Genomic DNA, 27,514 nt, shown 5'->3' on the forward strand with positions numbered 1-27,514 from the left:
TATTGGATTGTACAGCATAGAGCTTAAGGAATATTTTAGGCAAAGGAAGAGCAAGAAAAATAGGAAACCTGAGAAACTATAATAAAAACAATTTGGTTGAATAGTGTTTTAAAGAATAAACATTATAAGGCCGGGCGCGGTGGCTCAAGCCTGTAATCCCAGCACTTTGGGGGGCCGAGACGGGCGGATCACGAGGTCAGGAGATTGAGACCATCCTGGCTAACACGGTGAAACCCCGTCTCTACTAAAAAAATACAAAAAACAAGATGGTGGGCGCCTGTAGTCCCAGCTACTCGGGAGGCTGAGGCGAGAGAATGGTGTAAACCCGGGAGGCGGAGCTTGCAGTGAGCTGAGATCCGGCCACTGCACTCCAGCCTGGGCGACAGAGCGAGACTCCGTCTTAAAAAAAAAAAAAAAGAATAAACATTATTTTCACAAATAGAACTCTGAGTTATTTTGTGGCAGCCATGCTTTCAACCACATAAATATCTGTATTCTGAGATCACAGCTATGTAAAGAGATGGAAAGGGCCTCACTGGTTGTTAGAAGTAGCTGCTTTGTAGTAGTAAAAATCATGAGTAGAAGTCAAAAAACCAGTCAATATTCTGGTTCTGTTACTTACTAGTTATGTAACCTTGGAGAAAATTATTTCGTGTATTCAAATGTCAGTGGCCTTGTTCGTTGAATTAGTGCTAATATCTACCTCTTAGTTATTTTCAATTGAGTAATGTTGTAATAAAAGTAAAAATATTTTGTAAACTGAAAAATGTGTATACAAATGTAAGATAATGATGACAGTGGTATTCAGTGACGTAATAAATATTGAGGGTACTTTTTAAAAACATGATGGCAGTATTGTCAGAAAAATATTGGGGAAATAACAGACATGTGGATTTCTAGTCTAGTGTAAGGGTATGATAAGTATCAGCAGGCTACTACTACTGTTTTCTAAACTTGCTAGGAATTTAGCAAGTTAGACCTCTCTGATGAGATTTTAAATGCTTTGACTATTAGTAATGTTCTTACTGAATAACAAAGTGTGCTAAGCAGTGAGACTTGAACACACAGGATGAGGACTTATGTTAAAGTGGTAGAAATAGAAAAAAAGTTAACAACACCCTTAAGTAAATATAAGTGATCTCTATATAAAGACAGGTAGTGTTAGGTTAGAGAAAATTGAAGAAGTTTACAGTTAGGATGGGAATGGGAGTGGCAGTCAAATTCTGTAGTTAGAGATTTCTTTGAGACTGCCAGTCAAGCTCCCATAACAAGAATGAGAAGTAGGATGACATGTGAAAGTATAGGTGAAAGGCATTTGGAGCGGATAAAAACAACAGATCACATTTGTTTATAATTTTTCTGTTAATATCCTGGAAAGACTAAGAAGCAGAAAGTGGGGTAAACATCATCATCATCATTTTCATTATTGTAAGGTGTAGAAAAGTTTTCAAATGTGTTCCTGGCATATAATAAATAAATGCTTTATGAATAAACATTCTTATATTTTTATGAAGGGCTTGCTATACTTTTCTGAAATTATGTCTTAATTGAGATCAAGTTACATACTCTATCTAATATTGGTTTCCTTTCATTTAAACATAATAGAATATGTTTCTTCTTTTAAGTTTCATTCATGTATTTCTTCTGTAATCAAAAATTTTCTCAAAAATATTTGATTATTTCAAATTCTTGTCTACCTAAATAAAGAAGCTTCTACAATATTCTGTCTCATACTCTGTAGGTTCTCTTCCTTTCAAGTGTCTTATTTTAACCCTGAACAATAAGATCACTTGGACTCGGGAAGGGGAACATCACACACCGGGGCCTATTATGGGGAGGGGGGAGGGGGGAGGAATTGCATTGGGAGTTATACCTGATGTAAAGGACGAGTTGATGGGTGCTGACGAATTGGTGGGTGCAGCACACCAACATGGCACAAATATACATATGTAACAAACCTGCACGTTATGCACATGTACCCTAGAACTTAAAGTATAATAATAAAAAAGAGAAGTAGAAAGACATGTGACCTATAATCAAGAAAAAAGCATACAATGCAAGCAGACTCAACATTGCATGAAAAAAGAAATTTATAATTATGAGTATTTTTAACGCTTAATGTTGTCAATGTTATATAGCAAGAAGCAGGTGATTGTCTTTTGTTTTAAATGCCCTCTCATGTTTCTTGGGGACTACAAAGTAGAGTTAGATATTTTGAAGGTAATTTCCTCTGGAAACATGCACATGAGTGAATATTTTTTCTGTGGATATTTTTTTTTGGGGGGATTTTCATGCTTGGTAACTGTTTCAATAGCTAAATGAAGATGAAAATAAGCTTGATTTAGAGAGCATATGTGAAGTCCTTTATATAAATGCTTTGGTTTTCAATAGGTTTATATCCTTAAATCAAATTGCCTTTAAAGTAGGAAACTAAGTATTTTTTGAAATATGTTAGTTACGAAATCTTGATGTCACTCATTATTATTATTATTTTTAAATTACAATTCATTATTGATAGAACTTTGAACAGAGTATTTCTGAAAGTGCTGCGCAGAATTACACGTGTTTACCTGAGGCTACATATCAAGAAGAAACCAAAAGAATAAATGGAAAACTAAAGGGTAAGAGTCATTTTTTATTTATAAGTCATTAGACAGTATGTTTATCTAAAGATTTGAGGACTGATATATTGTAATAGCCTAAGAACATTACCCACTAAATGCACAGTATAAAAAAATGTGAATTAAAATGGTAATAAGTTACATATCTTGTCAGGTGTCAGCAACAGAATTTATTGATGGTGCCAGAAAAGGGACTGCATTATTACTTTAAATTCAAGGTATTCTAAAACCTGAGGTACCTCAGGAAATAAGAGGAAAGTTGTAAAAGAGGGAATAAAGAATGAGGAAGACAGAAAGTACAGAGAGGAAATGAGGGAAAAAGAAACAGGTGTATATAAAGGAGGTTGATAAAATAATTCTGTAGATAGAGGAAGAGTATGGTTAGAAAGGTGTGAAGAACATATAGTGAGCTTCCAGTATAAAAACTACTAAAAGAATTACAGCAAAAATTTTCCACCCGAGCTGAAAACCGTGGCACGAGAACTGCGTGACATATGCACAAGCTTCAGTAGCCGATTCGATCAAGTGGAAAAAAGGGTGGGTAACACTATCTGTCTAAAGAGATCACTTACATTGACTTATAAGTGTTGTTAACTTTTTTTCTATTCCTACCACTGTAACATAAGTCCTCATCCAGTGTGTTCAGGTATCATGGCTTAGCACACTTTTGCTATTCTGTAATAATGTTACTAATAGTCAAATCATTTAAAATCTCATCAGAGTGGTCTAACTTGATCAAACAGAAGAATGAAATGAAGCAAGAAGAGAAGTTTAGAGAAAAAAGAGGAAAAAGAAATGAACAAAGTCTCCAAGAAATATGGGACTATGTGAAAAGACCAAATCTACGTTTGATTAGTTTATCTGAAAGTGATGGGAAGAATGGAACCAAGTTGGAAAACACACTTCAGGATACTATCCAGGAGAACTTCCACAATGTAGCAAGGCAGGCCAACATTCAAATTCAGGAAATACAGAGAATACCACAAAGATACTCCTTTAGAAGAGCAACCCCAAGACACATAATTGTCAGATTCACCAAGGTTGAAATGAAGGAAAAAATGCTAAGGACAGCCAGATAGAAATGTCGGGTTACCCAAAAAGGGAAGCCCATCAGACTAACAGTGGATCTCTTGGCAGAAACTTTACAAGCTAGAAGAGAGTGGGAGCCAATATTCAACATTCTTAAAGAAAAGAATTTTAAACCCAGAATTTCATATCCAGCCAAACTAAGCCTCATATGTGAAAGAGAAATAAAATCCTTTACAGATGAGCAAATGCTGAGAGATTTTGTCACCACCAGACCTGCCTTACAAGAGCTCCTGAAGGGAGCACTAAACTCAGAAATGAACAACTGGTACCAGACACTGCAAAAACATGCCAGATTGTAAAGACCATCAATGCTAGGAAGAAACTGCTTCAAAGAATGAGCAAAATAACCAGCTAACATCATAATGACAGGATCAAATTCACACATAACAATATTAACCTTAAATGTAAATGGGCTACATGCACCAATTAAAAGACACAGACTGGCAAATTGGATAAAGACTCAAGACCCATCAGTGTGCTGTATTCAGGAGACCCATCTCAGGTGCAGAGACACACATAGGCTCAAAATAAAGGAATAGAGGAAGATCTACCATGCATATGAAAAACAAACAAACAAAAAAAAGCAGAGGTCGCTCTCCTACTCTCTAATAAAACAGACTTTAAACCAACAAAGATCAAAAGAGACAAAGAAGGCCATTATATAATGGTAAAGGGATCAATTCAACAAGAAGAGCTAACTATCCTAAATATATATGCACCCAATAAAGGAGCACCCAGATTCATATGGCAAGTCCTTAGAGACCTACAAAGAGACTTAGACTCCCAGGCAATAATAATGGGAGACTTTAACACCCCACTGTCAAAATTGTACAGATCAATGAGACAGAAGGTTTACAAGGATATCCAGGACTTGAACTCAGCTCTGCACCAAGTGGAGCCAATCTACAGAACTCTCCACCCCAGATCAACAGAATATACATTCTTCTCAGCATCACATCACACTTATTCCAAAATTGACCATATAGTTGGAAGTAAAGCACTCCTCAGCAAATGTAACAGCACAGAAATCACAACAAACTGTCTTTCAGACCACAGTGCAATCAAATTAGAACTCAGGATTAAGAAACTCACTCAAAACCACACTGCTACATGGAAACTGAACAACCTGATCCTGAGTGACTACTGGGTAAACAACCAAATGAAGGCAGAAATAAAGATGTTCTTTGAAACCAATGAGAACAAAGACACAATATATCAGAAACTCTGGGACACATTTAAAGCAGTGTGTAGAGGGAAATTTATAGCACTAAATGACCACAAGAGAAAGCAGGAAAGATCTAAAATTGACAGCCTAACATCACAATTAAAAGAACTAGAGAAGCAAGAGCAAACACATTCAAAAGCTAGCAGAAGGCAAGAAATAATTAAGATCAGAGCAGAACTGAGGAGACAGAGGCACAAAAAAAACCTTCAAAAAATCAATGATTTCAGGAGCTGATTTTTTGAAAAGAACAGCAAAATAGGCCACTAGCAAGACTAATAAAGGAAAAAAGAGAGAAGATGCAATAAAAAATGATAAAGGGGATATCACCACTGATCCCACAGAAATACAGACCACCATCAGAAAATGCTATAAATACTTCTCGCAAATAAACTAAAAAATCTAGAATAAATGAGTAAATTCCTGGACAAATACACCCTCCCAAGACTAAATGAGGAAGAAGTTGAATCCCAGAATAGACCAATAACAGGCTCTGAAATTGAGGCAATAATTAATAACCTATCAACCAAAAACATCCAGGACCAGACGGATTCACAGCTGAATTCTACCAGAGGTACAAAGAGGAGCTGGTTACATTCCTTCTGAAACTATTCCAATCAATAGAAAAAGAGGGAATCCTCCCTAACTCATTTTATGAGGCCAGCATCATCCTGATACCAAAGCCTGGCAGAGACACAACAAAAAAAGAGAATTTTAGACCAATGTCCCTGATGAACATTGATGCAAAAATCCTCAATAAAATACTGGCAAATCGTATCTAGCAGCACATTAAAAACCTTATCCACCACGATCAAGTTGGCCTCATCCCTGGGATGCAAGGCTGGTTCAACGTATGCAAATCAATAAATGCAATCCAGCATGTAAACACAATGAAAGACAAAAACCATATGATTATCTCAAAAGATGCAGAAAAGACCTTTGACAAAATTCAACAGCCCTTCATGTTAAAAACTCTCAATCAACTAGGTATTGAGGGGACATATCTCAAAATAATAAGAGCTATTTATGACAAAACCATAGCCAATATCATACTGAATGGGCAAAAACTGGAAGCTTTCCCTTTGAAAACTGGCACAAGACAGGGATGCCCTCTCTCACCACTCCTATTCAACATAGTGTTGGAAGTTCTGGCTAGGGCAATCAGGCAAGAGAAAGAAATCAAAGGTATTCAATTAGGAAAAGAGGAAGTCAAATTGTTCCTGTTTGCAGACGACGTGATTGTATATTTAGAAAACCCCATCGTCTCAGTGCAAAATCTCCTTAAGTTGATGTAAGCAACCTCAGCAACATCTCATGATACAAAATCAATGTGCAAAAATCACAAACATTCCTATACACCAATAACAGACACACAGAGAACCAAATCATGAGTGAATTCCCCATCAAAACTGCTTCAAAGAGAAGAAAATACCTAGGAATCCAACTTACAAGGGATGTGAAGGACCTCTTCAAGAAGAACTACAAACCATTGCTCAACAAAATAAAAGAGGACAGAAACAAATGGAAGAACATTTCATGCTCATGGAGAGGAAGAATCAATATCATGAAAATGGCCATACTGCCCAAGGTAATTTGTAGATTCAGTGCCATCCCCATCAAGCTACCAATGACTTTCTTCACAGAATTGGAAAAAAACTACTTTAAAGTTCAGATGTAACCAAAAAAGGGCCTGCATTGCCAAGACAATCCTAAGCCAAAAGAACAAAGCTGGAGGCATCACGCTACCTGATTTCAAACTGTACTACAAGGCTACAGGACCAAAACAGCATGGTACTGGCACCAAAACAGATATAGACCAATGGAACAGAACAGAGCCCTCAGAAATAACACCACACATCTACAACCATCTGATCTTTGACAAACCTGACAAAAACAAAAAATGGGGAAATGATTCCCTATTTAATAAATGATACTGGGAAAACTGGCTAGCCATATGTAGAAAGCTGAAACTGGATCCTTTCCTTACACCTTATACAAAAATCAATTCAAGATTGATTAAAGACTTAAATGTTAGACCTAAAACCATAAAAACCCTAGAAGAAAACCTAGGCAATACCATTCAGGACATAGGCATGGGCAAGGACTTCATGACTAAAACACCAAAAGCAATGGCATCAAAAGCCAAAATTGACAAATGGGATCTAATTAAACTAAAGAGCTTCTGCACAGCAAAAGAAACTACGATCAAAGTGAACAGGCAGCCTCCAAAATGGGAGAAAATTTTTGCAATCTACTCATCTGACAAAGGGCCAATATCCAGAATCTACAAAGAAGTCAACTTTACAAGAAAAAGCAAACAACCCCATCAAAAAGTGGGTGAAGGATATGAACAGACACTTCTCAAAAGAAGACATTTATGCAGCCAACAGACACATAAAAAAATACTCATCATCACTGGTCGTCAGAGAAATGCAAATCAAAACCACAATGAGATACCATCTCACACCAGTTAGAATGGCGATCATTAAAAAGTCAGGAAACAACAGGTGCTGGAGAGGATGTGGAGAAATGGGAACACTTTTAAACTGTTGGTGGGACTGTAACCTAGTTGAGCCATTGTGGAAGACAGTGTGGCAATTTCTCAAGAATCTAGAACTAGAAATACCATTTGATCCAGCAGTCCCATTACTGGTTATGTACCCAGAGGATTATAAATCATGCTACTATAAAGACACATGCACACATATGTTTATTGTGGCACTATTTACAATAGCAAAGACTTGGAACCAACCCAAATGCCCATCAATGATAAACTGGATTAAGAAATTGTGGCATATATGTACCATGGAATACTATGCAGCCATAAAAAAGATTAGTTCATGTCCTTTGTGGGAACACAGATGAAGCTGGAAACCATCATTCTGAGCAAACTATTGCAAGGAAAGAAAACCAAACACCGCGTGTTCTCACTTATAGGTGGGAATTGAACAATGAGAACACTTGGACACAGGGTGGGGAACATTACACACTGGAGCCTGTCGTCGAGTGGGGGAGAGGAGAGGGATAGCATTAAGTATCCAATGTAAATGACGAGTTAATGGGTGCAGCACACCAACATGGCACATGTCTACATATGTAACAAACCTGCATGTTGTGTACATGTACCCTAGAACTTAAAGTGTAATAACAATAAAAAATATCCACCGTTTCTTACTCACTAGTGGAAGACATTAGGGATGGAATTACCTGACTATGCAAAGCTATGTTTTATCTATTATTGGTGAATATATTATTGGCATATATGGGCAGCCACATATGTGTATATTTTTTTCAGTATGGTCCAGAAGTTTTCAAACTTTAATAAATGAGCTACAGAACTTGTTAACAATGCACATTCTGATTCAACAGACTTGAGATTGTGCAGTTTTAATAAATTTTCAGGTGATGCTAATGCTGGTGGTTCTTGGACCATGCACTGAGTAGCAAGGGTATAGAGTTTTCATTGAAATAATTTGGAAGAAGAGCAATTGGATGGAATATCAAGACATAACAGAGTCAAGGGAAAGCATTATTTTGATTTTATTTCTAAGTATGCTTTTAGCCAGAAGAGGAGAAGAAAGAGGTTAGAAAACAACAACAGAATTTATAGATGCATGATACTACTTCTGGAAGAGAAAGAAAGTGGTAGGAAAATTTATTTTAAAAAGTACTGAAGGGAAAGAATCAAGACCACAGATCTGGAGATTATTTTTGCTAAAGAATAGCAATTGTGAGGCATGAAGGGGTGTGAGGGGAAGAAGCTAACTAGGTAATTGTGAAGTTTCTGAGAAGCAAACGAGTGAACTCACTTCAGATGCATTTGGAACATTTGCACTCCAAAAGATTATATTGTGTGTGCTCTGGAGAGTATTGGAAGAAGGAGGGATTACTAGATTTGGGTCTACCACAGTGACTCATTACTCTTCTCTATTGCTTTCAGGATTCAGAGAGAGATTTTTGTTGATATTAGTTATTTACGTAAGATAAATTTGAATATGAACTCATTGGCTTTGTTAGTAAAATTGCTGTTCTATAAAAATCTGTTAAAAGGCCAAGCCTGATGGCTCATGCCTGTAATCCCAGCACTTTGGGAGGCTGAGGAGGGTGGGTGGATCACTTGGGGTCAGCAGTTCGAGACCAGCCTGGCCAACATGGTGAAACCCTGTCTCTCCTAAAAATACCAAAAAAAAAAAAAAAAAAAAATAGCTTGGCATGGTTGCACACACCTGTAATCCCAGCTACTCAAGAGGCTGAGGCAGGAGAGTTGCTTGAACCCAGCGGGTGGAGTTGCAGTGAGCCAAGATCACGCCACTGCACTCCAGCAGGGTTGACAGAATGAGACTCCATTTCAAAAAAAATAAAAATAAAAAAATAAAAATTTGTTAGAGACTAATATGATAAATCAAATCAGACTAATATTTGAAACAAACAAAAAATACTGAATTTATTACTTGAATACTAAAGCTAATTTTTAAATATTATACTGATTTCAAAATAAAAATATTTACACCTAATTAATATTTAGCAATCAAGTTTTTGAATAAATATTTCAATAGTGAAAGTTTTTTATACATTATTTTCTTTATGAATTGTATATGCTCACTGACATGAGGGGATCAAGAAACATTCAAATGGATAAATGAGAGGATGCAAAAAAAATGTAGACATAAAACTGCACCACATGTGTATAGAAAACAATGAATATTTTTATTTACTATTATTCCCTAATATACATCCTTGCTCATGAATTCATTACACTTTCATTGATGAGACATCAATTTTACATTCAACTAAGCTATCATTGTAACTGTGTGCCTTCTCAATTATAGGATAAATTAAAGAATATGATGAGTGCTTGTAATTTAATGATATAAGTGATTCTAAGTGTATCTTGTACTTCAGAAACTCTCATAGTTTTTAACCAGTATATGTTAGCCATGTGTGAGATTCACAGATGCCATATGATAAATGGGCTCTAGATAATGAAATGGTTTGTAAAACTTTCCTTCTGTGTTTTTTGCTTTTTCCTTTTTTCACTCAAAAATTTTAAACTCAATGTTTTTGTTTCTAAAGGAAAATAGTTACACATTTACTTTTTGTCACCTGGGACTCTGCACGCTTTTGATATAGTTTGAACCTAGACTTTTTTTTAACTTTAAGAGACTAGACATAAATTTCATTGATATTAAAGTATACATATCTTTGAAGAATCTTATTGGTGAATAATTTATCCTGGAAAACAAACTATATCATAAAGTTTGCTGAATCAATCAAAGAAAGTAATAGTAAAATATTAATTCCTGAAAGAAAATGGGGGTTGATATTTAATTAAACTTATCTGGGTAAATGGCAACTATCAGACATAGTGTGTTTTTGTGGGGAGAGGAAGACAGGAGACTGCTTTTTTGAAGAAAAAGTCATATAAGCTTTTTATGAGTCTTAGGTCAGGGTTTTGATAAGGAAGCCGAGCCATTTATGACCACTCAGGACATAGAACTGTTGCCGCGTTTTCTCTTTCCTCTGGGATCCTCTTTGTAATTCACTAAGAGCTTTTCCTGAGACCCTTGTCTTGGCTGGTGCTTGTGCTCCTCGTTAAGGTATCCAAACAGCAGGCCAGTTTTGTCAGTTCAGTCCAGCGTGTCAGTGTAGTTTTGCTAAGCTTCATCCTTCTTTCTGGAGCTGAGTAGAGAATTCTGGGTGCTAGGCATTACACAGGCTTGCCGATAAACTGAGGCAACAGAGAGTTCCTACAAGTAAAACAAAGACAAAGCATGTTCTTACCCACTTCTACCACAGTACATTCTAACCTGCGGTCACCATTTGTTAGCTGGGAGGTTGCACTGCACACCCCATTACAAAATTTGCTGACTCAAGTGAGGATAGGAAAGTGACGTAGGCTTCCTGAGACTTCCACTTTCTCATTTCTGCAGCAAATCTAAGGCTTTCTCACATGCCCAGTATGCTGCCATGAGAACTAGCATTTGGGAAAACCACCATACTAAGTTTACATATATCCCAAAGAATCATACAGAGGCTGACTCCCCTGACAGCACTCAGAAACAAATTGTATTCCTCAGCATACATTAAAGCCACACCCTCAAGGGTGATAACATGTCTCAAGCAAGTGAAAGTAAACTTAGATAGAAGAAATGACTCTCTTTTTCAGTTTAGAAAGATGAGCCAAAAGTTCTGAAAATTGGAAAAACACAGGATATCAACATACATCTTTGCTCTTCAACCTTTTGGTAACCATCACTGATCTTTTTACTCTATCCATAATTTTGTTTTATGGATAATGTCATTTTTGGAAACATGCATTTAAGTCTTTTCATAGCTTGATAGTTCATCTCCTTTTAGTCCTTAGTAATATTCCATTGTATAACTATAGCACGTAGTTATTTCCATTGTATAACTATAGCACATAGTTTATTCACTCATCTTTTTAAGGTTATCATTGTTGCTTCACAAATTGGTTGAATTTTGCATACATGTTCATAAGGCATTTCTCTTGTTTATAATAATATCATCTGGTTTTGATTTAGAGTAATGCTAGCATTATACAATGAGTTGAAATGTACTCCGTATTAGGCTATTTGTGCACTGCTATAGAGAAATACCTGAGATTGGGTAATTTATGAGAAAATAGGTTTCACTGGCTCACATTTCTACAGGTTGTACAAGAAGCATAACATGGGGCTCTGCTTCTGGGGAGGACTGTGGAAGCTTACAATTATGGCAGAAGGTGAAGCAGGAATTTGTACATCACATGGCCAGAGTAGGAGCAAGAGAGAGAGGTGGGAGATGCCATGCACATTTAAATGACCAATTTTCATGAGAATCACTATTATGAGGACAACACCAAGGGCATGGTGCTAAATTATTTGTGAGAAATCATTCCTCATGATGCATTCACCACTCACCAAACTTTACTTCCAACATTGGGGATTATATTTCAATGGGAGATTTTGCTGAGGACACACATCCAAACTATATTGTACTTTCTTTTATTTTAGGGGTAGAGTTTGTTTAGAATTATATCTCATTTTTTCTCTAAAATATTGGTAGAAATCACCAGTGTAGGATTCTTGGCCTGGACTTTTCATTGTAGGAAGATTTTTAAGTATGACTTAATACTCTTTTATAGATTTAGGGTAATGCAGGTTATCTATTTTTTCTTGAGATATTGTATTTTTTTTGACTACTGACTAGATTTTATTTTTCTATTGTTGACACCATTTTTATTTTGGAAAAAAGAATTGGATCTCTTACATAAAGGTTTCCTCTGAATGTTTGCCAGAATCAGTATACTGTTATTCCTAGTTAAAATTTTTTTCTTTTTTCTATTATTATTGTTATACTTTATGTTCTAGGTTACATGTGCAGAACGTGCAGGTTTGTTATATAGGTATACATGTGTCATGGTGATTTTCTGTACCCATCAACCTATCATCTACATTACGTACTTCTCCTAATGCTACCCCTCCCCTAGCCCCTTACCCCACAACAGGCCCTGGTGTGTGATGTTCCCCTCCCTGTGTCCATATGTTCTCATTGTTCAACTCTCTCTTATGAGTGATAACATGTGGTGTTTGGTTATCTGTTCTTGTGCTAGTGTGCTGAAAATGATGGTTTTCAGCTTCATCCATGTCACTGCAAAGGACATGGACTCATCCTTTTTTATGGCCGCATAGTATTCCATGGTGTATATGGGCCACATTTTCTTTATCCAGTCTGTCATTGATGGATATTTGGGTCGGTTTCAAGTCTTTGCTATTGTGAATAGTGCCACAATAAACATACATGTGCATGTGTCTTTATAGTAGCATGATTTATAATCCTTTGGGTATATACCCAGTAATGGGATGGCTGGGTCAAATGGTATTTCTGGTTCTAGATCCTTGAGGAATCGCCACACTGTCTTCTACAATGGTTGAGATAATTTACACTCCACCAACAGTGTAAAAGTGTTCCTATTTCTCCACATCCTCTCCAGCATCTGTTGTTTCCTGACTTTTTTTTTTTTTTTTTCTTGAGACAAAGTCTCACTCTGTCACCCAGGCTGGAGTGTAGTGGCCAGATCTCAGCTCACTGCAAGCTCTGCCTCCTGGGTTTACGCCATTCTCCTGCCTCAGCCTCCTGAGTAGCTGGGACTACAGGCGCCCACCACCTCGCTCGGCTAGTTTTTTGGATTTTTTAGTAGAAACGGGGTTTCACCGTGTTAGCCAGGATGGTCTCGATCTCCTGACCTCGTGATCCACCCGTGTCAGCCTCCCAAAGTGCTGGGATTACAGGCTCATTTCCTTACTTTTTAATGATCGCAATTTTAACTGGCATGAGATTATATCTCATTGTGGTTTTCATTTGCGTTTCTCTAATGACTAATGATGATGAGATTTTTTTTCCTATGTTTGTTGGCTCCATAAATGTCATCTTTGAAGAAGTGTCTGTTAATATCCTTCGCCCACTTTTTGATGGAGCTGTTTTTTTTTTCTTGTAAATTTGTTTAAGTTATTTTAGGTTCTGGATATTAGCCCTTTGTCAGATGGATAGATTGCAGAAATTTTCTACTATCTTAAAGGTTGCCTGTTCATTTTGATGCTAGTTTCTTTTGGTGTGCCAAAGCTCTTTAGTTTAACCAGTTCCCATTTGTCAATTTTAGCTTTTGTTGCCATTGCTTTTGATGTTTAGTCATGAAATCCTTACCCATGCCTATGTCCTGAATGGTATTGCCTAGGTTTTCTTTTAGGCTTTTTATGGTTTTAGGTTTTATGTTTAAGTCTTTAATCCATCTGGAGTTAATTTTTGTATAAGGTGTAAAGAAGGGGTCGACTTTCAGTTTTCTGCATATGGCCAGCCAGTTTTCCCAATACCATTTATTAAATAGGGAATTCTTTTCCCATTGCTTTTTTTTTCAGTTTTGTCAAAAATCAGATGGTAATTTTCACATTTCAATGAATTTGTCAATTTTGTCTACGTTGTCGTGTTTATTCACATACATTTTTTAATATTACCTTGTATTTTTAAGTATCTGTAGAATCTGAAATAATGTCACATTAACTCATTTCCAGAGTTAGTAATTGTAACTTTTTCTTTTCAAGAGCTAGTTTGGCTAGATAGACTTTTGCTTTTATTGACCCTCTCAAAGTGTTTGGTGTTGTTCAATTTTTCTATCATTTTTGTGTTTTATTAGTTCCATCTCTGATGTTTTAGTTCTCTTTGCCTATTATTTTAAAAATCTATAGTTGGGAGCTTATCAAGAACATAGATTGAATTCTCACAATTTTGGAAGCTGCACAGTTCCAGATCACAAGGTATCATCAAATTTTATGTCTGAAGAGGTATCACTTCATGATTTATTGATGCATTCTTTTGCCCTGTGTCCTCACATGGCAGAAAGGGTAAAGAGGCTCTCTGGGGTTATTTCTATCAGAGCATTAATCCATTTATGAAGGGTGGCCCTCATGACCTAATTACATCCCAAAACTCCTGCCTCCTAATAACATCACCTCTGTGATTTGATTTTAGCATATGAAAATTGCAAGGACAAAAACATTCAAGCCAATGCAGATACTTATCATTTCCTCTACTTCCATTGAGTTTACTTTTTTCTTATTTTTTTCTTTAGTTTCTTAAGGTAAAAGTCAAAGTTATTTATTTGGGAGTCTTCTAATGTAGACATTCAGTGCTGAAAATTTTTATTTAAGTGCTGTTGTAGATGCATTTTACAATATCTAACGTGTTGTGTTTTCATTTGAAGTTAGTTCAAAATACTTTCTAATTTTTCTTTTTATTATTTTTGGAGCCAACCTAGGGTTGTTTGGATGTTATGTTACTTAATTTCCAATAGTTGAGTTGTTCCAGGTACATTTTTATTATTGATTTTTAATTTGACTGTTTTGGGGTCAGGTAACATGTTTTGTGTGACCTAAATCCTTCTCAATCCTTTCATTAAGATATGATCTAGAATATAGTCCTTAAGTACTTCTGAAGAATGATGTTAAGTCTACCACATTCTTGCCAACTTTCTGCCTCCTTATTCTACTACTTGAGTAAGGGGTTTAGAAATTTTAGACTATACTTGGGCATTTGTCCATTTCTTTTGCAGTTCTATCTATTTTTGTATCATGTAGTTTGAAGGATTTATGTTATTTTCTACAAAAATATTTAGGACTGTTATGTTTTCCTGGTTAAGTGAACCTTTGTCACTATAAAATGACCTTGTGTATTGCTGGTAATATTTTTGCTATGAAATGTACTTTGGTATTAATACAACCACTCCTCCTCAGCCTTCTTTTGTCATGTGTTAGTGTGGTGTGTCTTGTTTCATCTTTAACCAATTTTTGTCTTTATATTTAAAGTTTATTTCTTATAGGTGTTATACAGGTAGATCTTACTTTTATATCCATTCTGGCAATCTGCCTTTGAGCAGAGGTTTTTCGATCAGTTTAATTTATAATGTGATTATTGATATGATAAAAATTGTCTGTCACCATGCTGTTTGATTTCTATTAGTCCCAGATCTTCTTTGCTTTGTTTTATTCTTTTTCTGCTTCCTTCAGACTAGTTTAGTAATTTTTATGATTTAGTTTTATATATAAATGCTTTGCTGTCTTAGTGGTTGTTTTAGAATATATAGTGTATGGATTTTCCTCATCACAACCCACCTTCAAGTAATATTATATCATATCATAGATGGTATAAGAAATTACAATCTTGTATTTTCATTTCTTCACTTCCAGCTAGATACCAGCCTGGATCTGTGGGATTGTAGCTTTCATTAAGTTTAGAATATATTTAGCCAATTTTTCCTCAAATTTTTTTCTGTCTGTCCTCCTACTTCTTTAGGGACTTATATATTACGTGCTGGGAGTTTGCTCATAGTTCTCTAGTGTCTCAAATTTAGGAAACTTTTCTTTCTTGGTGGCAAATCAATCTATGCTCATATCTACTCAGCGTAGCTTTCATCTCCAGCATTGTAACTTGTATCTTTACAAGTGCAATTTAGTTTTTTAAAGTATCTTCTATTGCTCTACTTATCTTCTTGATTTTTATTGTAGAATAGAGTTGAGTTACTTATAAACAGGTTGATCCTTTTTATTTTTTCTTTTTATGATATGAGCTAACTCCCCACACCTGAGGCAAGACCTTTCAGACTATTCATTTTCCTGGGAAGTCTGAGTCTTCCCAGGCAAATCTATAAAAATAGGCACTCTTCTTGGTACTATGTGAGCACAGGTGTGATTTTCTCTAATTTTATAAGTCCCCCTGACCTGGCTTGGTCTTAGGTAGTTTTCTGGCTCACATGCAATCTTCATTATTTTGCTAAATACTGGGAGGGGATTTCCAGGGGTTTCTTGCTTTCGATTCTGTATCTCTCTCTCCTCCTCAGTGCTCTGTTCGGTGTTGTCTGTCTCCTTTGGTTTTACCAGACTCTAAGCTTCAGCAGTGTAACCAAGAGAGTCTGGTAGGTTCCACTTCAGTTTTTTCTTCCTGTGTCATGTCTTGGATCTCTGTCAAGGCAGGAAGCTGAAACATTCATGAGGTTTGCTTTCCATTTTATTTTCCTGTTTTTCAGGGATTATCATCTTCTTGGTCTAATGTCCACTGTCTAAAAAATTGTTTAGTGTATTTTGTGTGTTTTATTTTTAATTATTTTAGCTAAGAAGAAAAATCAACATCTGTTGATCTCTTGTGGCTAGAGGCAGACTACACTACAGCTTCAGCACATGCCACACACTGGCTAAAATGCTTTCCTTCCCCACTTGCTCAACTGCATCCTTTTCAGTCTTCATTCCTCAGTGTAGCTATACAATCCTCAGGGGATTTTTCCATGGGCCTAGTATAGATCTTATTCTAAGCAATCTGTTTTCTTACAGTATCTATCTGAATTTTTAATTGTAACTTTTCTGGGGCTTTGTTTTTTATTTTATATTTTATATTTTAAGCTAAACAAGAGCAGAGTTTTGTTTCATTTTGTTTTGTTTTTTTCTGTTTAATCTGCAGAGCTTAGTATAATGCCTTCCCCATGGTAGGTAATCAATATAAATTTGTTCAGTGTATGAGTTAATGATTGTTAAAATATGCAGCCCTTTATATCCCAAAAGTACTAATATATTTTATTTCTATCTCCTCCTTGAGACAGATTCGACTAGCCTATCAAAAATGTTGGATGCAGTTCCTTCTTGTGAAAGAGCACGGGAACTTAAAAAAGATCACTGTGAACAACTTACAAGAAAACTGGAACAAATGAAAAACAAGTTTTGTGTACTACAAAAGGAACTATCAGAAGCAAAAGAAATAAAATCACGGTTAGAGAACCAAAAAGTTAAATGGAAACAAGAGCTCTGCAGTGTGAGGTATGATATCCTGGTTTGAAATAAATATTTCAACTATTTATACTAAAGGTATGTAGGATACTTTTTGTAAAAGCTACCTTACCTTCTGAGGTTTAACTGGAGAGAAAAATCTCTGTCTTGTAGAGTGTCAAATTCTTTTAAATAATACAAGTTCTTAAATGTGAATACTTCTGCTGATAACTAAATGCATATTTATTTAAATCACAACTTTAATGGCTATATAGAAGGCCATTATTTGGAAATCCCATTACTTAACAAATTAATATTTTTGATTTTTAATTTTTTGTATTATAAGTGCTGCAATGCATAACTGCATGTAAATCTTTTTTATCCTTTCTAATTATTGACTTGGAATAGATCCTTCAATATAAAAATATCTAGGGGTGGGGCATGCCAAAGATGGCTGAATAGGAACAGCTCCAGCCTCCAGCTCCCAGTGTGAGTGACACAGAAGACAGGTGATTTCTGCATTTTCAACTAAGGTACCGGCTTCATCTCACTGGGTCATGTCAGACACTTGGCGCTGGTTCGTGGGTGCAGCGTGACCATCCAGAGCTGAAGCAGGGCAATGCATCGCCTCACCTGGGAAGCACAAGGGGAAAGGGAATTTCCTTTCCTAGCCAAAGGAAATTGAGACACACAACACCTGGAAAATCGGGTGAATACCCACCCTAGTAGCGCTTTACCAAGGGTCTTAGCAAACGGCACACCAGGAGATTATATCCCACACCTGGCCCAGAGGCTCCCACTGCCACGGAGCCACCCTCATTGCTAGCACAGCAGTCTGAGATCTAACTGCACAGTGGCAGCAAGGCTGTGGGAGGGGCACCCACAATTCCTGAGGCTTAAGTAGGTAAATAAAGCCGCCAGGAAGCTGGAATTGGGTGGAGCCCACCACAGCTCAAGGAGGCCAGCCTGCCTCTGTAGACTCCACCTCTGGGGACAGGCATAGCTAAACAAAAAGCAGCAGAAACCTCGGCAGAGGTAAATGCCCCCGTCTGACAGCTTTGAAGAGAGCAGTGGATCTCCCAGCACTGAGGTTGACATCTGAGAATAGACAGACTGCCTGCTCAAGTGGGTCCCTGACCCCTGAGTAGCCTAACTGGGAGACATCCCACACTAGGTGCAGACCGACACCTCACACCTCACAGGGCAGGATACACCCCTGAGACGAAGCTTCCAGAGCAAGAATCAGACAGCAACACTCGCTGTTCAGCAATATTCTATCTTCTGCAGCCTCCACTGCTGATACCCAGGCAAACAGGGTCTGGAGTGGACCTCAAGCAAACTCCAACAGACCTACAGCTGAGACTGTTAGAAGGAAAACTAACAAACAGAAAGGACACCCAACCAAAACCCCATCAGTACATCACCAACATCAAAGGCCAAAGGCCGATAAAACCACAAAGATGGGGAAAAATCAGTGCAGAAAAGCTAAAATTCAAAAATCAGAGTGCATCTCCCCCTCCAAAGGAACACAACTCATCGTCAGCAATGGAAAAAAGGTGGACAGAGAATGACTTTGATGAGTCAAGAGAAGAAGGCTTCAGTTGATCAAACTTCTCAGAGCTAAAGGAGGAACTACGTAACGAGCACAAAGAAACTAAAAACCTTGAAAAAAAATTTGACGAATGGATAACTAGAATAACAAATGTAGAGAAGTCCTTAAAAGAACTGATAGAGATGAAAACCATAACACGAGAACTATGTGACAAATGCACAAGCTTCAGTAACCAACTCGATCAACTGGAAGAAAGAGTATCAGCGATTGAAGATCAAATGAATGAAATGAAGTGAGAAGAGACGTGTAGAGAAAAAAGAGTAAAAAGAAATGAACAAAGCCTCCAAGTAATATGAGATTATGTGAAAAGACCAAATCTACATCTGATTGGTGTGCCTGAAAGTGATGGGGAAAATGGAACCAAGTTGGAAAACACTCTTCAGGATATCATCCAGGAGAACTTCCCCAACCAAGTAGGGCAGGCCAACATTCAAATTCAGGAAATACAGAGAATGCCACAAAGATACTCCTCCAGAAGAGCAACTCCAAGACACATAATTGCCAGATTCACCAAAGTTGAAATGAAGGAAAAAATGTTAAGGGCAGCCAGAGAGAAAGGTCCGGTTACCCACAAATGAAAGCCCATCAGACTAACAGCAGATCTCTTGGCAGAAACTCTCCAAGCCTGAAGAGAGTGGGGGCCAATATTCAACATTCTTAAAGAATTTTCAACCCAGAATTTCATATCTGGCCAAACTAAGTTTCAAAAGTGAAGGCGAAATAAAATCCTTTACAGACAAGAAAATGCTTACAGATTTTGTCACCATCAGGCCTGCCTTACAAGAGATCCTGAAGGAAGCACTAAACATGAAAAGGAACAACCAGTACCAGCCATTGCAAAAACATGTCAAAATGTAAAGTCCATCGATGCTAGGATGAAACTGCATCAACTAGCGAGCAAAATAACCAGCTAATATCATAATGACAGGATCAAGTTCACACAAAAGAATATTAACCTTAAATGTAAATGGACTAAATGGTCCAATTAAAAGGCACAGACTAGCAAACTGGATAAAGAGTCAAGACCCATCAGTTTGCTGTATTCAGGAGACCCATTTCACATGCAGAGACACACATAGGCTCAAAATAAAGGTATGGAGGAAGATCTACCAAGCAATTGGAAAACAAAAAAAAAGCAGGGGTTGCAATGCTAGTCTCTGATAAAACAGACTTTAAACCATCAAAGATCAAAAGAGACAAAGAAGGCCATTACATAATGGTAAAGGGATCAATTCATCAGGAAGAGCTAACTATCCTAAATATATATGCACCCATGCAGGAGAACCCAGATTCATCAAGCAAGTCCTTAGAGACTTACAAAGAGACTTAGACTCCCATACAATAATAATGGGAGGATTTAACACCCCACTGTGAATGTTAGACAGATCAATTAAAGAGAAACTCAACAAGGATATCCAGGAATTGAACTCAATTCTGCACCAAACGGACCTAATAGACATCTACAGAACTCTTCACCTCAAAACAACAGAATGTACATTCTTCTCACCACCACATTGCACTTATTCCAAAATTGACCACATAGTTGGAAGTAAAGCATTCCTCAGCAAATGTAAAAGAACAGAAATTATAACAAACTGTCTCTCAGACCACAGTGCGATCAAACTAGAACTCAGGACTAAGAAACTCAATCAAAACCACTCAACTACACGTAAACTGAACAACCTGCACCTGAATGACTACTGGGTACATAACGAAATGAAGGCAGAAATAAAGATGTTCTTTGAAACCAATGAGAACAAAGACACAACATACCAGAATCTCTGGGACACATTTAAAGCAGTGTGTAGAGGGAAATTTATAGCACTAAATGCCCACAAGAGAAAGCAGGAAAGATCTAAAATTGACACTCTAACAACACAATTAAAAGAACTAGAGAAGCAAGAGCAAACACATTCAAAAGCTAGCAGAAGGCAAGAAATAACTAAGATCAGAGCAGACCTGAAGGAGATAGAGACACAAAAAACCCTCCAAAAAATCAATTAATCCAGGAGTTGGTTTTTTGAAAAGATCAACAAAATTGATAGACCGCTGGTAAGACTAATAAAGAAGAAAAGAGAGAAGAATCAAATAGACACAATAAAAAATGATAAAGGAGATATCAACACCAACCCCACAGAAATAGAAACTACTATCAGAGAATACTATAAACACCTCTACACAAATAAACTAGGAAACCTAGAAGAAATGGATAATTTCCTGGACACTTACACTCTCCCAAGACTAAACCAGGAAGAAGTTGAATCCCTGAATAGACCAATAGCAGGCTCTGAAATTGAGGCAATAATTAATAGCTTACCAACCAAAAAAAGTCCTGGACCAGAAGAATTCACAGCCAAATTCAACCAGAGGTACAAGAAGGAGTTGGTACCATTCCTTCTGAAACTATTCCAATCAATAGAAAAAGAGGGAATCCTCCTTAACTCATTTTATGAGGCCAACATCATCCTGATACCAAAGCCTGACAGAGATACAACAGAAAAAGAGAATTTTACGCCAATATCCCTGATGAACATCGATGCAAAAATCCTCAATAAAATACTGGCAAACAGAATCCAGCAGCATATCAAAAAGCTTATCCACCATGATCAAGTGGGCTTCATCCCTGGGATGCAAGGCTGGTTCAACACACGCAAATCAATAAACATAATCCAGCATATAAACAGAACCAAAGACAAAAACCACATGATTATCTCAATAGATGCAGAAAAGGCCTTTGATAAAATTCAACAGCCCTTCATGATAAAAACTCTCAATAAAATTGGTATTGATGGAACGTACCTCAAAATAATAAGAGCTATTTATGACAAACCCACAGCCAATATCATACTGAATGGGCAAAAACTGGAAGCATTCCCCTTGAAAACTGGCACAAGACACGGATGCTCTCTCTCACCACTCCTATTCAACATAGTGTTGGAAGTTCTGTTTAGGGCAATCAGGCAAGAGAAAGAAATCAAGGGTATTCAGTTAGGAAAAGAAGAAGTCAAATTGTCCCTGTTTGCAGATGACATGATTGTATATTTAGAAAACCCCATCGTCTCAGCCCAAAATCTCCTTAAGCTGATAAGCAACTTCAGCAAAGTCTCAGGATACAAAATCAACATGCAAAAATCACAAGCATTCGTATACACCGGTAACAGACAAACAGAGAGCCAAATCATGAATGAACTCCCATTCACAATAGCTTCAAAGAAAATAAAATACCTAGGAATCCAACTTAAAAGGGATATAAAGGACCTCTTCAAGGAGAACTACAAACCACTGCTCAGTGAAGTAAAAGAGGACACAAACAAATGGAAGAACATTCCATGCTCATGGATAGGAAGAATCAATATCGTGAAAATGGCCATACTGCCCAAGGTCATTTATAGATTCAATGCCATCTCCATTAAGCTACCAATGACTTTCCTCATGGAATTGGAAAAAACTGCTTTAAAGTTGATATGGAACCGAAAAAGACCCCACATTGCCAAGACAATCCTAAGTCAAAAGAACAAAGGCTGGAGGCATCACACTATCTGACTTCAAACTATACTACAAGGCTACAGTAACCAAAACAGCTTGGTACTGGTACCAAAACAGAGATATAGACCAATGGAACAGAACAGAGCACTCAGAAATAATACCACGCATCTACAGCCATCTGATTTTGACATACCTGACAAAAACAAGAAATGGGGAAAGGATTCCCTATTTAATAAATGGTGCTGGGAAAATTGGCTAGCCATAAGTAGAAAGCTGAAATTGGATCCTTTTCTTACACCTTATACGATCATTAAAATGTTAGGAAACAACAGGTGCTGGAGAGGATGTGGAGAAATAGGAACACTTTTACACTGTTGGTGGGACTATAAACTAGTTCAACCATTGTGGAAAACAGTTTGGCAATTCCTCAAGGATCTAGAACTAGAAATACCATTTGACCCAGCCATCCCATTATTGGGGATATACCCAAAGGATTATAAATCATGCTGCCATAAAGACACATGCACATGTATATTTATTGCTGCACTATTCACAATAGCAAAGACTTGGAATCAACCCAAATATCCATCAGTGACAGACTGGATTAAGAAAATGTGGCACATATACACCATGGAATACTATGTAGCCATAAAAAAGGATGAGTTTGTGTCCTTTGTAGGGACATGGATGCAGCTGGAAACCGTCATTCTCAGCAAACTATCACAAGAACAGAAAACCAAATACCACATGTTCTCACTCATAAGTGGGAATTGAACAATGAGATCACTTGGACACAGGAAGGGGAACATCACACACCGGGGCCTATTGTGGGGTTGGGGGAGGGAGGAGGGATAGCATCAGGAGATATACCTAATGTAAATGACGAGTTAATGGGTGCAGCACACCATCATGGCACATGTATACATATGTAACAAACCTGCACGTTGTGCACATGTACCCTAGAACTTAAAGTATATAAAAAAAAAATTGGTTAAATTATAGCAAGTTTTTAAAAAGTTCTTTGTTCATTACTTCTAAATTGTTCTCACGAAAATTTATATTCATTTACAGTTCAACAAAGAGAGTATGAAATTGCCATTCTTCTCTCCCCAAGAATCAATTTCCTTTAATTATACACTTTTAATCTTAATGTGCATGGAATATAAAGAAAATATACAGTAATTTATGATTAGTTTATTCAACATCTCTTGCTCTCTTACATAAATTAAATTAATTCAGTGTTCTATGTTAAAAATATATATTATTTTTATTCTTTAATTAAATATTATATTCTTTTTTGTTCTAAAAGAGATTTAAAATTTGTTGAAAAATATATAATAATCAACAAGACATGTTTAAAGTATTACTCAAAAAGGAAACAAAAGGCATATGGAACAACAGATATTACACTGTTTAACCTAGTCTGAGATTTTAGTATTAAAATTATTTTTAGTGATACTGCCCATATTTTATAAGTAGGAATATTTATGTCTAATAAATCTGTAAACTTTTTTTATAGAAAGTAATGTCACTGTAATCAGTTAACTCTAAATGATCTGTCCTCACTGAGGAGGAATTTTCACTGTGTGATATTTTTAAAAAATAATTTTCAACTCATAAATGTACCAAATAGCTTCCAGTATTCTTTTCCATAACAGTTGTTGAAGCTACTAAAAACAGAAACTTTCTAATTAGAACATGTTTTTTCTCACTATTTTTCATGTATGTATGTCATTTGGAAGAGGTTGGAGTAATAAATACCTGAAAACTAGAAAGAAACAAATTCAGGAATATAGAAATTTTATTGGAGTAATAAACCAGTATAGGAAGAAGTAGATCTCAAAGTGAATTCTATTTTCTAACAAAATGAATGTTAAGATAAGTTTGTTTAATGGCAGATTGGCTTTAAATCAAGAAGAAGAGAAGAGAAGAAATGTCGATATATTAAATGAAAAAACTAGGGAAGAATTAAGAAGACTCAAAGAGCAACATAGGAATGAGTTAGAAGTGAAACAACTTTCACAGGCTCTCAGGATACAAGATATGGAATTGAAGAGTGTAACAAGTAATTTGAATCAGGTGAATCAATTTCTGGCAAAAAATTTATATTTCTAACTTTATTTCATCAGTATTACTTTTAATATCCTTTGATTTAGTATGTATTATTCAGGTCCTGAAGGAAAATATTGTCTTAAAATTAACTATGACATTTGTTGCTACAGTTATTTATTATAAATTATGGCATCCAAATAGTATCTTATTTCAGTGCAAAGAACTTTTGAAAATAATGATAATCCCTACCATATACTTAGTGATAATTTATTGGTAAGAATTTTGTTCCTAGCAACATAGTTTAGTGTATTTTTCCAAGTTAACATTTAATACTGACTCAAACATTATCAAGAGGAGGCAAAAGTTATTGTCATAGTAAATAAGCTCATGGTTTTCTAAGTGGGGTTCTCTAAATTTTATCTTCTTTACCACTTTTGTTTTGAAATAGAGGACTTTTTTTGTATTTACATATTTGCCCAGTAGAATTAGCTGAGATTTGGCAAAGAAGTCCTGGATGTAGACTCAGAAGGCTTGGAGAAAATCCTACAACTTGTTTATATTTTTAATCTTTTCCTTGCCAAATTGTGAAAACTAAAAGTACTTGTTACAATGTCTCAACTTATCAAATATTCATAAATATAATTCTTAAAATTAACTATTTTTTTTTAAATCTAGAGAATATTCTCAGGAAAAAGGAACTGAAAAAGCTTCCAGAAATTGTGTCTGTCTAAATATATGCAGCACTAAGGCTCTTAGTATGGGATCTTGTATAAGTTAGACATCAGAGTGTAAACCCAATTTTCATATGTAGTCAAACTGATTAATCTTTTATTTTATACTTTTGAGCTTGTTTTAATTCAGGGAAAGTTTTTTTTTTTTTCTTCCAATTCTGAGGCTCTTAAAAATTCTCTAGTCATTTCTTTTTTACTGTCATGAATTCATTGTCTCCAAATAAGTGTTTGAACTTTGGGGAATTCATGCTATATAGCATTTGAGGTTTTGATTCAATGGTTCTTCAACCAATACCTATTTATAAAAGCCCTTTCATTATATGAAGGTACAAGTTATTCTTTAATTCAGAGTAACTATGATATGCCGTTTTATTGAGTGCTAGCTAAAAGTTTATTTTATTTTATTTAGGTTTCTCACCCTCATGAAAATGACAATGCTCTCTTTCATGAAAATTGCATGTTGAAAAAGGAAATTGCCATGCTAAAACTGGAAATAGACACACTAAAACATCAACACCAGGAGAAGGAAAATAAATACCTTGAGGACATTAAGATTTTACAAGAAAAGAATGCTGACCTTCAAATGACCCTAAAACTGAAAGAGAAAAGGGCATCTCAGTATAGTGGGCAGCTTAAAGTTCTGATAGCAGAGAACACAATGCTGACTTCTAAATTGAAGGAAAACCAAGACAAAGAAATACTGGAGACAGAAATTGAATCATACCATCCTAGACTGGCTTCTGCTTTGCAAGACCATGATCAAAGTGTGACATCAAGAAAAAAACAAGAACTTGCTTTCCACAGTGCAGGAGATGCTCATTTGCAAGGAAAAATGAATGTTGATGTGCGTAATACAATATGTAACAATGAGATGCTCCATCAACCACTTTGTGAAGCTCAAAGGAAATCCAAAAACCTAAAATTTAATCTGAATTATGCAGGAGATGCTCTAAGAGAAAATACATTGGTTTCAGAACATGCACAAAGAGACTGCCGTGAAACACAGTGTCAAATGAAGAAAGCTGAACACATGTATCAAAACAAACAAGATAATGTGGACAAACACACTGAACAGCAGCAGTCTCTGGAGCAGAAATTATTTCAACTACAAAGCAAAAGTATGTGGCTTCGACAGCAATTAGTTCATGCATGTAAGAAAACTAACAAAAGCAAGATAACAATTAATATTCAGTTTCTTCAGACGAAAATGCAACATCATCCCCTAAAAGAGAAAAATGAGGAGGATTTAATTACAGTAACCATTTAAAAGAATGTACAGATCAATGTGAAAAAGAGAAAGCAGAAACAGAAGTAAGTATCAAAAAATGTAAATACTTTTCAACCTTCCTGAAAGAAAATGGCCTTGGCTAAATGCTGAATCTAGTTGCATATATATATGTATAAATAGATGATAAATGTACTTACTATATCAGCTTAGAAACATGCCTCATTTCCACCAAATGAAAGTGAAAACTGGCCGGGCGCGGTGGCTCAAGCCTGTAATCCCAGCACTTTGGGAGGCCGAGACGGGTGGATCACGAGGTCAGGAGATCGAGACCATCCTGGCTAACACGGTGAAACCCCGTCTCTACTAAAAAAATACAAAAAACTAGCCGGGCGAGGTGGCGGGCGCCTGTAGTCCCAGCTACTCGGGAGGCTGAGGCAGGAGAATGGCGTAAACCCAGGAGGCGGAGCTTGCAGTGAGCTGAGATCCGGCCACTGCACTCCAGCCTGGGCGGCAGAGCGAGACTCCCTCTCAAAAAAAAAAAAAAAAAAAGAAAGTGAAAGCTAAGAGACGTTTTACTTTGAGTAAAGACATTGTGTCACTGATGAACTTTTAAGAGTTTAAGTTAAAGATTTTTAATAGATTAACATTAATGACATTGGTTTATACTGCTGAAATAAAGGTTTTAATGTCTCTTTGTGGCCACATTTTATGACCACAATGAAGCAGATAAATGGGAATGCCCATATCAGCAATTAGTATTTTGAAATTAAGAGTCAATTTAGCAATTTACTTTGACAGTTAATTCTAAATTTTCCAGAGGAATTGAAGTGTATTTGAAGTATATTTTGAAGTGTACATTTCTGCATCTTGTAATAATGCTTTTTAGTACCTTTTTATATATTTTAGTTGGTAGAATTTTATTTTCATTTATGTCAATTTGACTTAAATCTGAACATATTTGAATCTGAAATTATGTATTGTTGTGACCACTCAATTTTTTAAAGGCATCTGTGTTTTATTAAATAATAGCTTAGGACAAATGTGGCAAATTTCAGCAATATCAAAATTGATTTAATCATCCCACTGTTATTTATAATTTACTATGAATGTTGTTACAGATAATTGGCTCATACTTTGTTTGAAGGCTCAGAGACTATCATGTGGATAG

General features: G+C 36.2%; 1 protein-coding gene across 1 annotated transcript; it reads left to right on the plus strand.

Annotated features, from left to right (window-relative positions):
- Positions 1-2,118: 2,118 nt before the first annotated feature.
- On the plus strand, positions 2,119-26,489 carry LOC117082251 (ankyrin repeat domain-containing protein 30B-like). The gene is given in 6 exon segments (XM_033208880.1): positions 2,119-2,220; positions 2,519-2,621; positions 17,075-17,288; positions 24,234-24,414; positions 25,528-26,359; positions 26,362-26,489. Coding segments are annotated over 6 exon segments (1,560 nt in total).
- Positions 26,490-27,514: the final 1,025 nt, after the last annotated feature.

The sequence above is a fragment of the Trachypithecus francoisi genome, unplaced genomic scaffold (genome assembly GCF_009764315.1).
Source record: "Trachypithecus francoisi isolate TF-2019V2 unplaced genomic scaffold, Tfra_2.0 Lachesis_group9, whole genome shotgun sequence".
NCBI classification, from domain to species: domain Eukaryota; kingdom Metazoa; phylum Chordata; class Mammalia; order Primates; family Cercopithecidae; genus Trachypithecus; species Trachypithecus francoisi.